Source organism: Xenopus laevis, chromosome 2L (genome assembly GCF_017654675.1).
Source record: "Xenopus laevis strain J_2021 chromosome 2L, Xenopus_laevis_v10.1, whole genome shotgun sequence".
Taxonomy (NCBI): Eukaryota; Metazoa; Chordata; class Amphibia; order Anura; family Pipidae; genus Xenopus; species Xenopus laevis.
Genome location: NC_054373.1, coordinates 56,511,669 through 56,524,445, shown reverse-complemented (window position 1 = coordinate 56,524,445; position 12,777 = coordinate 56,511,669). Strand labels below are relative to the sequence as shown.

General features: G+C 38.2%; 1 protein-coding gene across 1 annotated transcript; it reads right to left on the bottom strand.

Moving 5' to 3' along the window:
- Positions 1 to 213: 213 nt before the first annotated feature.
- Positions 214 to 12,722, bottom strand: adprs.L (ADP-ribosylserine hydrolase L homeolog). Its single transcript, XM_018246359.2, has 6 exons — positions 12,390 to 12,722; positions 9,418 to 9,511; positions 6,389 to 6,596; positions 4,174 to 4,358; positions 2,401 to 2,501; positions 214 to 1,187 (listed from the first exon to the last, which is right to left on the bottom strand). Exons 1-6 carry the CDS (start codon positions 12,544 to 12,546, stop codon positions 880 to 882), a joined length of 1,053 nt encoding a protein of 350 aa, XP_018101848.1. The 5' UTR covers positions 12,547 to 12,722; the 3' UTR covers positions 214 to 879.
- Positions 12,723 to 12,777: the final 55 nt, after the last annotated feature.

The following is a 12,777-nucleotide window of genomic DNA, read 5'->3' as shown; positions in this document are numbered from 1 at the left end:
TGTATTATAATAAATAAAGTACCCCCAGTTGTAAAATATGAGGATATTAGAAGTTACCTCGGAGTTCCATGACCTGTATAAAAACACTCGGCCTTCGGCCTCGTGATTTTATATGGTCATGAAACTCCTCGGGAACTTATAATATCCCTATATTTTACAAAAGGGGGTACTTTATTCACTATATATATATATATATATATATATATATATATATATATATATATATATATATATATATATATATATATATATATATATATATATATATATATATAAATAATGCAGATTCCACTGTTTTGTACAATCGTTTTTTCAAATTAAAGAGGTACTATTGCGAAAATGAAAATAAGCTTCATCATACTAATAAGAAACTTTCTAAATACAATCAATTAAAAATTCTATATTGTTTCTGAAATAATCAAGTTTATCTTCACTATTCCTCTCTCAGACTCTATTCCTCTTCATTCTGTCTTCATGCAGCAGTTGGGTGTCAGATAATCATTGATAAACTTGATAATTTCAGAACCTTTACAGCATTTTTATTTGATTGTATTTAGAAAGTGTCTTATTCCAGTATGCTGAGGCTTATATTACATTTTCATTTTTGCGATAGTTCCCCTTTAAAGACTTTTTATCACCACTACCTAGCTAGAATGATGATCAAAATCAAAGGTGTAAAAATGTTAAAGTCAATTTAGTAAGCACAAACTGAAGATTTGAGTTGGAAAATTGTGAGCTACAGTTTTTAGGGTAGCTGAAAAGGACTTAAGAGCCAAAAGCCATCTTCCCTCTGAAGTGACTCTTATTCTCCCTAAAACAAAAGGGGTGTACTCTCTTAAACAGTACTGATGCTTTCTAGCCATAGCCATTCATAACAAATTAGGAAGTGGTACTTTGTAACCGCTTGCAGTACAATTGATGTAACTTCTCGCCCCAATCCTCTGCATCTTTGTAACTCTCGGCAGAGAGCTTCCAGTTGAGTGGAATCTGCTCCTCTCCATGGTAAGCGCCTGCAATGGCTGCAGCCATAGTAGCAATCGTGTCTGTGTCCCCCCCAAGCATGATGCAAAAGGCAATGGTTTGCTGCAAGTTGGTAAGTTCAGAAGGCAGCTCTGGCACTGGCTTTAAGCATCGCAGGAATGAGTAAATTGCAGTTGGGACAGACTCTAGAGCTGCAATACCATTACCTGTTGGAAAAAACACAAGGTGCATTTGACCTATAATATATATTTAAAGTTAAAGTGTACTTTTCAAATAAAATTAAATGGTTTCTGTATCTGTAAGATGAAAACTGTAGGAAACCGTCAATGATAATGAACAGTTTGTATACTAGCCATATAATTCCCCTTTTAATTACATTAATTATACTACATTATTTTCATTCCAAACATTCTCTAGTACATTATTAACACTTGGCCATTATGGCCCATTCAGAATGCTTTGGAGATCACAAATAAGTTCTAACCAGCGTTTGAATGAAGCATCATGATTAAGAAAGAAAAACATTCTCTCTCTACACGTGAATGTGAAGTGTGGTGCTGGTGCTACAAGGCCGAGTATTAAATTCTGATTCTAGTTTTACTGGTTTCTGTGCTGCCATGTAGTAATTATCTGTATTAATTACTAATCCACCTTATAGTGTGACATTTCTATTCTATGTGTACTGTATATGATGAGTGGGCCCCTAAGCTCAGTAAGTGACAGCAGCACAGAACATGTAAGTTGAATCAGCAGAAAAGAAGATGGGGAGCTACTGAGGAATCTTTGAAGACACAAATCTTTACTGCTGTGGTTGCCTTGGGCTGGTACAGAAACCCAAAACATAATGTACAACATTTCTAGTCTACTTCTTTGGTTAAGCTTTAGTTCTCCTTTAAGTATTTGTTTACAGTCAGATTCTGAAACGTGATCAGGTGAGAGCAGCTGTTTTCCAGTAACACAGAAAGGAAACAAATGTTATTAAAATAAACCTCTATATATTACTATTTTGATAATTAAAAGCAGTCAACACATGAAGCATGTCTGCCCTGCTATGACAAGTCATTGAGAATTTACTTCTTAGTGCTGGGCAAACATGAGCTTTGATTCCTTATGACCCTAAATTTGCTGCTTCTCAGCAAATGTTCCACAAATAATGTGGCCACATATCAAATATGAATCCAAACTGAAAAACTCACATTTGAGCAAAATAAAACAAATAGCATAACCCGTTAACAAAATGTTGCCACCTTCCAATGTAAACTGTTGTAATGTCACATGACATTAAGGCATAGATTTGCTTGATCTAAAATTCACGGGCACCTCCTTTGTTTTAATCTGGTCGTATTCCTACAAGGAATGGTATTTACTAATAGGGTAAAACCTGCCAGGGTCATTTCTGACTGTGATAGGCAAACATACCTAATTCTTTAATTATATCCTTCCGTGTGACATCTTCTCGTGCTAAAAATGCTTTAATCTTCTTTAATTTGTTACAGTAAGGGAATTCATCCATTTCTAATCTGTAATAAGAAAATATAAAAAAGACATAATAGGGCAACAAGTTATGAAATAAAGTAACATATTCCAATAGTGTGGTCCCTAAATAAATGATTTGGCAGATAAAAACCCTGGTGCATTGGGACCACAAATGATCAGTGGCTATGCAAACCCAGTTAGCAAATGAACCTCTGAAACTGATTTCAGTGAGTTTAGACAGACTTGAGTACCCACACTAGCCCTCTCACTGTCCTCCCTAAATTCCTCTTGATGCCAATTCTCTTGACAACTACAACACCACTATGAATTTGTCCTTGTACCTACTTTTCTTCCCTCACTTGCAATGGGCTGCTAAACAAATATATTATATAATCTAAACCCATTTAGATGTATAAACCTGATGCCAGAGCCTCTTTTCTCTGTTCAGTTTATTGCTGAACCCCCCAGACTGTAACATCACCACCTTTTGGACTCTTACCTAAAAAAATATGCAAACCACATGAAATACAAATTTCCTCTGATATGCCAAAGCATCCGACTCCTGCACAACTCACCTTATAAATTAAGCCCCCAGGTATCATTTGACACATTCCTTCATGCCACTGACCCCAAGCCACAAGTTGCTACTTTCTTCAGACAAGTTCCCACATTACCCCTTTTCTCTAATCTCCTCTAGAATTACTTCCTAGAAAAAGATTTTCATTAAACTACATCTGCTACAATTCACCTGACTTAAAGGGAAACTATTGCAAAAATGAAAAATTAATATAAACTTCATCATATTGAAATAAGAAACATTCTAAATACAATCAATTAAAAATTCTGAATAGTTTCTGAAATAATCAAGTTTATCTTCACTATTCCTCTCTCAGCGTCTGTTTCTTTTCATTATCTCCTCATGCCGCAGTTAGGTGTCAGATATTAATGGACAGTAAGATCCAATATGTCTTACAGAGACTCCTTTTGTCTAGAAGATGTATTAGAGCTCACTCTATTAAAATCACCAGATATCATGTCTCTCTACATGCAGGATTTGTGCAAAAAGAAGTTATTTTGTTTGTACTGCAATCAGTTATTTGAGTGAGCTCAAATACATCTACTAGGAAAGGAAGCCCCCCTATAATATATATTGGATCTAACTGTCAATGAATATCTGACACCCAACTCCTGCATGAAGACAGAATGAAGAGAAACAGATGCCAAGAGAGGGATAGTGAAGATAAACTTGATTATTTCAGAAACGATTCAGAATATTTAATTGATTATATGTAGAAAGTTTCTTATTTCAATATGATGACGTTTTTATTACATTTATATTACATTTTCATTTTATCTATACCTATGTGGTAATATATATACTCACAGGTGAAAAAGAGATAAAGTTTATTTGCTATTCCAACATTTCGGTCTTCCTTGACAAAGGTCTCAAGGAAGACCGAAACGTTGGAATAACAAATAAACTTTATCTCTTTTTCACCATATTTTAAAAAAAATGTATATTCTTGGTAAGTTAGCCTATAAAAGTTTTGTCATTTGATTATGTAAAAATTCAACCAATATCTGAAAACCTAAAAGCTTCTGTCTTGTTATCACGCACATCTACAAATAATAATGATCAACAAGGAGAGAAATATTATAAGCATTAAAAAGACAAAAATACAGTTTAAGACTGCTCTCTGTCTTTCTACTACCTACTCAAGGGCATCTGAACGGGATCTTTTATCTGTTTCAACTTCCTTCATGTGATCCAAAAGCTGATCCAAGAATGTCTCAGGTGTGAGCTCCTCTTGCAAAGCATAGTGCACTGCTAGAGCCTGGAGAATGGCCCCATTATAGCCCAGAGATGATGCATGTGTCAGCATTCCACTAGTTTTGGCATACTGCTCAGAGAGAAAGAATGAATACACAGAGAACAAAAGAATGTTTCACTGATGTGTCCTTAAATAAAGCAATAAAGTAAGACAAGGCAACCTTTGGTGTTCAAGGTATTTAAAAAGAGACAATGAGTAAGAGTCCTATGATGTCAGTAATGTTAAAGTATACTGATTTCTGTACTAAATTGTTGAAGAAATCCAAAGTTATTAAGAAAAATGCTCAGTTGCTTAATGCTCTGGCTCAGTTATCTAATACACAAATCTTATTTTCCTTTAAAGGGAACCTGTCACCCAAAAAAAACATTCCAAATCCTATTTAATACATTAGTCAAGCAAAATTTAATTTAATATCACTATATACATTATTTGAACCTTGTTTCCTTCGGTCTGGGAACTCATAATTATAGCAAAGAGGCATCATCTTGAAATCTTGTTTGTGCACCAGAATGGGGGACCTGGTGTCCATCCCCATGCACTGGTTACATAATTAAATGATGACTAGAGAGTGGGAATGTGGGGAGTGCAGGGACATCTTGTAAGTGCTGAATGGAAAGTGAAAGTAATTACCTGCCCCAATTCTATGCCTAAGGCATAGAGATGGGCCAGGCAATATTTGATTGATAGCTAAGCTTTTCAAATGAATTTACAACAGCTATGAATAATAAAAAAAAGATTTTGGATTTCATGTTTAATTCGAAAAGGATTTTTATTATACAGCTTTTTAAGTCTGGCCGACAGGTCTACTGCAATATGTTGCTTAAGGCATATACCAGGGCTCATTGACAGTCATGACAGCCCATTGAGACTGAGTGATCACAAAGGAAAATCATTATTTTAGGATTTGATTAAACACATAATCCTCCAAAAAAGACAGTACAGAATATCAAACTGAAATATGGCGTGTATACTAAAACTGGAGTGTATAAACAAGCAAAATGTTAGTTTATATGAAAAAAAAGTTTGTCTGCAGTAATAACGTCACACAAACAAACAAGGGTTCACAATCATTGTGGTTGATTGCTGTGGATTAGTTTAAAGAAACAGCAACACCAAAGACTGAAAGTGTATCAAAGTAATGAAAATATAATGTATTGTTGCCCTGCACTGGTAAAACTTTGCTTCAGGAAGACTACTATAGCTTATATAAAGAAGCTGCTGTGTAGTCATGGGGGCAGCCATTCTAGCTGGATAAAAGAAGAAAAGGCACAGGTTACATAGCAGATAACAGATAAAACACAATTGTATAGGACAGGGCTTATCTTTATGTGTTATGTAACCTGTGAATTTTCTCCCTTTTTCCAGTTTGAAAGACTGGCACCATGGCTACACAGCAGCTTGTTTATATAAACTATACTTCTTTCTGAAGCAATCACACAGCTTGGTGTTACTGTTCCTTTAAATGTGAATTATGAAAAAGAAAACAGGATTGAAGCAAATCCTGTATTTGGTGTATTACTAAGAAATTCCAGTAAAATAAGTGATGCGGGGGTGGGGTCTTTTTGCATATAAGAACAGGATTGAAAAAAAAATAACTGTAGGAATCCTGTTAATAAGTGTGAGCAATTATTTATTTCAGCCAGTTTTTGTGAACAAACCTTTAGGGTAATGGCACACAGGGAGCTTTTTCAGCAGGATTTGGATTTGGCCGAATTGAATCCTAATTTGCATATGCAAATTATGGGCAGGGAAGGATTTCCTGTGATTTTTCTTCACAAACCAATTTTCCACTTTTTTTCCCACCCTTAATTTGCATATGCAAATTATGGGTGGGGGAAAAAGTGGAAAAAACTATGCATATGCAAATTAAGATTTGGTTCTGTATTTGGCCGAATCTTCCACAAAGGATGAATCGGTGAATCCCTAATTTGCAGGCATTTTTGCATCACCAGCCTGCCCCCTATATGACAGTTCTGCCCCTTATGTCATAGACCTGACTTTGACATCAGAGCCACATCCCCATTTCACCCAAAAATAATAGTTTTTTTTTTGTCACCAGTGAAGTAGCAACCCTACTTGTAGAGTTCTCTAGGACTAACCTCTATGACATCTGGAATCCTGGGATAGGCCAATGGAATTCCTACCACTCTCATGGCTGCTCCATTTCCATATGAGCCTTTACCATCAAACTGTTCCTTAGCTGGTGAAAATACATATTTATATTCTCCACTGGCAAGCTTCTCAAAGACATGAACAACAGCCATTCCATACCCACGGTCAGGGTCACGATAATACTCTGTTGTAAACCTGAAATTAATGAAAGATTCATTATCATACAAAAGAAAAAATCCAAAAGCTGACCCCAAAAAGTTATGGAGCCAAAGAAACTCGTATGTTTTCAATGCAAAGCAGGAGATAGGTCAATGGATTATTTCATAGTTTTTATTCCATTTTAAAATAAATAGACCTGCTGTCACTTTTTTAACACAGCCTTAAGTTTTTATCCTTCATTTGATATAAAGAAAAAGTACACATATACTTGAATGGTACAGTGTAGTATAGTAGTAGCTTCAATCCCAAACAAGGGTCTATTTTATTTAGAGGCACATGCTGTAACTTCATATCATAATTCTCCCAATCACAAGTAAGAGAAAGTTAATTGTAACAAAGGTTACAGAATAAGTTTATGCTAAACTAGGTTAGCACAGAATAATTTAAAGTAAAATTGAAAGTTGATATCTGCCCAGTTTTCCTTACCTGTCTGCATAAGTTTGAACCGTGCATGCCCAGTATCACCACTCACTTGCAAGAGAAGAATCAGGGATGCAAGATGGCACTCGAATCAACCCCCCATTTTACTACTCTACTTCTTCTCACAAGGTAAGATCAAATGAGCAGATCTAGGGGATACTTGTGCAGTTCGGGTGGGGTGAGCGCTTGACAGCTTTCCGAAAATACTATCTTTTATGTGAGGCCTGAGGTCTCCTTAAAGGAGAACTAAACCCTAAAAATTAATATGGTTAAAAATGGTATATTTTACATAATGAACTTATTGCACCAGCCTAAAGTTTCAGCATCTTCAAACTTAGTCAATAATAGTGCCACACTCACACTAAACCGCTTGTTGAAGCGTCGGGTACATGGCTGTGTTCCTCTCTGCAAAGGAAATTTCCCACAGTATAACATAAAATCCAGCAGCACTCCGTTAAGTGATTCAAATATTTATTTGTGCCACTAGTCAAGCCTTGATAAAGGGCTGGAATAGCCCGAAACGTCGCTTGGCTAGTGGCACGAATAAATATTTGAATCACTTATCGGAGTGCTGCTGGATTTTATGTTATACAGCATCTTCAAACTTGTCACAGGGGGTCACCAACTTGGAAAGTGTGTGCGACACTCACATGCTCAGTGGGCTCTGGGCAGCTGTTGAGAAACTAAACTTAGGGGTCGTTGCAAATTTACAAGCAGAAAATGAAGTTTGTCTGTAATGTAAGCTGATGCTACAAGGCTGATTAATAAATTCTGATGCTAATTGCACTGGTTTCCATGTGGACATGTAGTAAGTAAATACTGTATTAAGTACTAATCAGCCTTATATTGTGACATTTCTATTCTATATATACAGTATACTGTGTGTCAGTCCCTAAGATCAGAAACGGACAGCGGCACAGAGCATGTGCAGTGAATCAGCACAAAAGAAGATGGGGAGCTACTGGGGCATCTTTGAAGGCACAGATCTTTACTGCTAAAGGGCTGTGGTTGACTTGGGCTGGTACAGAAGCCCAAAACACAATGTACAACATTTCTAGCCTACTTCTTTTGTTAGGCTTTAGTTCTACTTTAAAGGAGTGGTTCACCTTTAAGGTAACTTTTAATATGTTATAGAATGGCTAATTCTATGTGACTTTTCAATTAGTTTTCATTATTAATTTTTTATAGTTATTTTCCTTTTTTTTCTGACTCTTGACTTGCAGGTTTCAAATGGGCATGGCTGACCCCATCTAAAAAGCAAATGCTCTGTAAGGCTACAAATGTGTTGTTATTGCTACTTGGAATTCCTTATCTTCCTTATCTTTCTATTCAGCCCCTAACCTATTCATATTCCAGTCTCTTATTCAAATTAACAGATGGTTGCTAGGTAATTTGTATCATAGCAACCAGATTGCTAAAATTGCAAACCAGATAGCTAATGAATAAAAAGCTATGTATCTAAAAAAAAACACAGATAATAAAAAATGAAAACGAATTACAAATTGTCTCAGAATATCACTCTCTACATCATAATAAAAGTTCTCTCACAGGTGAACAACCCCTTTAAGCACAGGAGAAAAAACATCATAGTGATTACACAGCAGTACCACATCTAGGCCCGGGCCTTGGGCGGCAAAAAATAGGGGCGGCATGCCGCCCAGCCGCATTGTGGGGACGCGTGCGTCCCCATTCAATGACACCAGCTGTGCCGGCACGCTGGGAAGGGGAATTGGAGGCGGGCGCTAGGACCGCGCGGTCGTCTGGTCGGACCACGCGGCCAGGGGGCGGCCGGGAAACAAATCCGGCGCTGCTTCCGGTTATGGAATTGGAGTAGCTGTCTTAAAGGGGACCTGTCACCCACACATGAAAATTTGTATAATAACAGTCCTTTTAAAATTAATCATGAAACCCAAATTCTTTTTTTTTTATTAAAACAACCATACATACATAACTCGTTTAAAACTCTCAGCTGCCTTAGGCATAGAAGTGGGGCAGGCAATTACTTTCACTTTCAATTCTGCAATTCCTAGATGTCACTGCACTCCTTAAATTCATTTTGTAGCCGGTGCATGGGCATCAGGTGCCCCATATTGGTGCGTAAAGAAGATTTTGGGATGATTTGGCAAGATTTTAGCTTGCCTTAATAACAGTGTCCCCAAAATGGCTGTTTCCTGCTTGATGTGATTGTGATTTACAAGACTAAAAGAAAAAAGATTGAAATCATGTATATAGTGTAAGTTTATGTTGCTTGTTTAGCAACAAAAAACAGGATTTGGAATTATTTTTTAGGGTGACAGGTCCCCTTTAAACAATATTGTGTGGAACACAGGTCCTTTCTCACAAGGTGTTAGCCAGAGACAGTCATTGATAGTTTTACCTGTCTGCGAGATCATCAACATCAAATTCATCGTTTTCAAGTATTGACTGCACAATCGACCTTGCCATGGCTGTGTCATCTGTATATGTTAAAACTGCCATAAAGGAAATAGAAACATAAGACAGCAATGTTATTAACTTTAAAAAAAGTTATCCATCTAAATCAACGAGCTGATTTTACAACGTGTGGATCATCAAGCACAATACATCTGTACTGTGCAGGTTTTGCCAAATTACGCAACATTTTCTTAATTGATATGAGGTATTTCGCCAGCTAGGATGCATTCTATTGGAGATTGCAATTCCTTTTTTTTTTTTAAATGCAGTTTTGGTCCACATGGCACCTGTGCGTACTAGTTACATAAAATACATCAGCACAAACAAAGATATATGTGTTGTGTACCGTATGTGGTGCTGCTGTCCCATTTTTACCACTCCAGTACTGCACCACTGGGGATAAACCCTACACCCAGTCCCGGGATGCACTTGGTATGCCAAAATCCCAAACAAGGTTGCAGCATATACAAAACACAATAAAGATACCATGGTGTTGGACTGTTAATTATTTACTAAACAAAGGCATATGCTATGATTTTGAGTTTCATAAGCAGCTTCTACCCAAAACTTCAAGCTAAATTAACCATACAATACAGCCATCTATGAAAATTGGCCTGTAAAAAGATTGCAATGTAACCATTTATATTTACTATAGGAAAGACAGAACACTTGCTTTCTGTACCAGCACAGTATCAGTCAGCCATGAAGCATCAGTTTAGGTCCAGCTAATTGAACCCACTTGTAGCATGCTGTTATTACATGTTTCCTAGGGTAGAATGTGTGCTGTTATTTGTAGACCTTGTGGCTTGCCCCATAGAATACAATGAAACCTATATTTGCCTTCTTCAGTTGACTAAAATATGCAAATGACCAAACATTCTGTTTATTTTTGATTGAATGAAATCTTGCAGCAAATAACATGTATTTCCATTTTAATTTAGATAAAGTTAATCAAGTAGTTTTAGGTAGATGATGTGTCAATTGTAAATTACAGGTGAAATTGTATTCTTCCAGCAGTTTATGGTTCCATTTCATCCTTTAAGGGCTAGTCCACACGGGGAGATAGCGACGCACGGCGCGACCGGCGCAGGCGACCGTTTTGTATGGGCGCCTATGTAAAAACGCCTGTGCTAACCACACGAGGCGATGCGCTTTTCAACAGTCGCCTGAAAATGCCTCGCCAGGCTTTTTCAGGCGACTGTTGAAAAGCGCATCGCCTCGTGTGGTTAGCACAGGCGTTTTTACATAGGCGCCCATACAAAACTGTCGCCTGCGCCGGTCACGGCGACTGTCGCGGAGCTTTGTCGCCGCGACCGCAAACGCGTCGCTATCTCCCCGTGTGGAATAGCCCTTAAAACACAGAACTATATCATATGCCCAGATCCTGCCATTATCTGGGAATGGTTTTGAAAATATTCATGCTGGACTGATCTAATCAGTTTCACAGAATCACATGAAATACACAGACAATAAACGTATCAAACAGCCAGCACAATGTCATTATGCATAACAACATATAGTCAGCTTAGTGGGGATGTATGCACTGACATTTGGAGAGTACATACCTTGACAAAACAATATATTCCATACAAAGAAACATTTGCAAAGGTAAATTTCTTTCCCAGACATGATGTTTTACATAAGCAAAGTGAATATACCTTTTGGTCACACCCATAACTCCCAAGTAAAAAGAGGGACATAATTTTTTTTCGCACGCAGCGCATCGAATTTAGTTGATCACGCCCCGTTCTGTGGCCACACCCCCTAATTACCATGTTCGTTTTATGAAATTTGGCAGGTTATGAAAGTTTGAAAATATTTCTCCTTATCTAAACTGTTTTTTTGTGTCTCAAAATTGTTACAAAGTATCTTATTTGCTCCTGTTAGCTTTTCTGTGTAGTGATGTGCGGGTCGAGAATTTCTCAACCCGCACCCGACCCTAACCCACCGCTCCCTACCTGCATCCGACCCGGGCCCTCCTTTATTTATAGACCCGTGCCCACCCCGCGGTGACGTCACAAAAGGGGCGGGGCAGGCGGAAGTCTATAAATTCCGATGCTGGAAGCCGGCAGTACTAGGTCGCACCTGCCCGCATCCCGCGCATTTTGTCCAGGGGTCGGCCCAAACCCGCGGGCCTCGGGATGGCCCGCACAGCTCTAGTTCTGTGTGCTCTGCTAAAAGCCAAATAAGTGAGAAAGTTTGTTTCTTTTTCTGGCTGTCAGTGCAGAGAAAATAGGGACTTTCCAGTACAAATGTGGGACTGTAGGTTGAGCTGTCAAAAGAGGGACTGTCCCTCCAAAAAAGGGACAGTTGGGAGGTACGGTCGCACCTTTGTGTGCTCTCCACTATATTGTGTATGTCCAATAAAAAAAATGTGTTGTTGTCGATTTCTTTCTTTGGGGTTTGAGCATGTTAACTGGAAGAGCATTCCAACAAGGTGTGCAAATGATAGAGTAATAATGCTTTGATTTGTTCTTTTGACAAAACGCCTAGGCATGTTTTAAAGAAACAGTTTAGTGTAAAAATTAAACCAGGTAAATAGCCTGCCCAAATTAAAAATGTTTTTAATATAATTAGTTAGACTGAAATTAACGGATGTCTAAAAAAGTAGCTAGAACACAACTTCCTCTTTTGCAGCTCTCTAACGTGTTGGGGGGAGGGGCGCAGGGGACATAACTGTTCACTAAGATTGATTCTGAATCTGATCTACATGCCAAGGATCCAAAGCAAACTCACTGAACAGTTATGTCCCATGTGGCCCCCCTTCAGTGTTAGAGAGCTGCAAAGCAGGAAGTAGTTCTGGCTATTATGTTTGATATCTGTTCCCTCCAGCCTTTATACATGACATTTTTAACTAACTATATTACAAACATTTTTTTTTATTTTGCACAGACATTTTTACCCAGTTCCTCTCACCACTCTTTAGTCTCTCTCCCTTGTCCAGCGACTTCATGTAATCGAACAGAAATTCCTTGGTGACGTTAGTATGACCCTCAAACACAGCCCCTATGCAGTCTCCGAGCAGAGCCCCGAGAAGTGACCCTCGGAAGCGAGATACTGCGGCCGCCATCATCTTCAGTCCTGCACAAGGACCTCACGCAAAATCCTCTAGGCTTGCGAATAGCAGCACTCTCTGAGAAGCGACTTCCGGGTAACCAGAATCAGGGAAATGACAGGAGGATACGGGCAGTCAATGTGAGTCCCGGCCTGACCACACACAAGATACTAGCCAATCACAGAACAGAATGCTCGGAACCACCTGACGTGTGTGGGTGACCTAGAGCGCTGAATACCCGTTAGAACG

Coding starts and splice junctions, on each gene's coding strand:
- adprs.L (XM_018246359.2), bottom strand. CDS start 12,546: ATGATGGCGGCCGCAGTATCTCGCTTCCGAGGGTCACTTCTCGGGGCT. Junction 4,359..6,388: donor GGATTCCAGATGTCATAGAG/GTTAGTCCTAGA, acceptor CTCTCTGAGCAG/TATGCCAAAACTAGTGGAAT. Junction 2,502..4,173: donor TCCCGTTCAGATGCCCTTGA/GTAGGTAGTAGA, acceptor TTCTTATTACAG/ATTAGAAATGGATGAATTCC.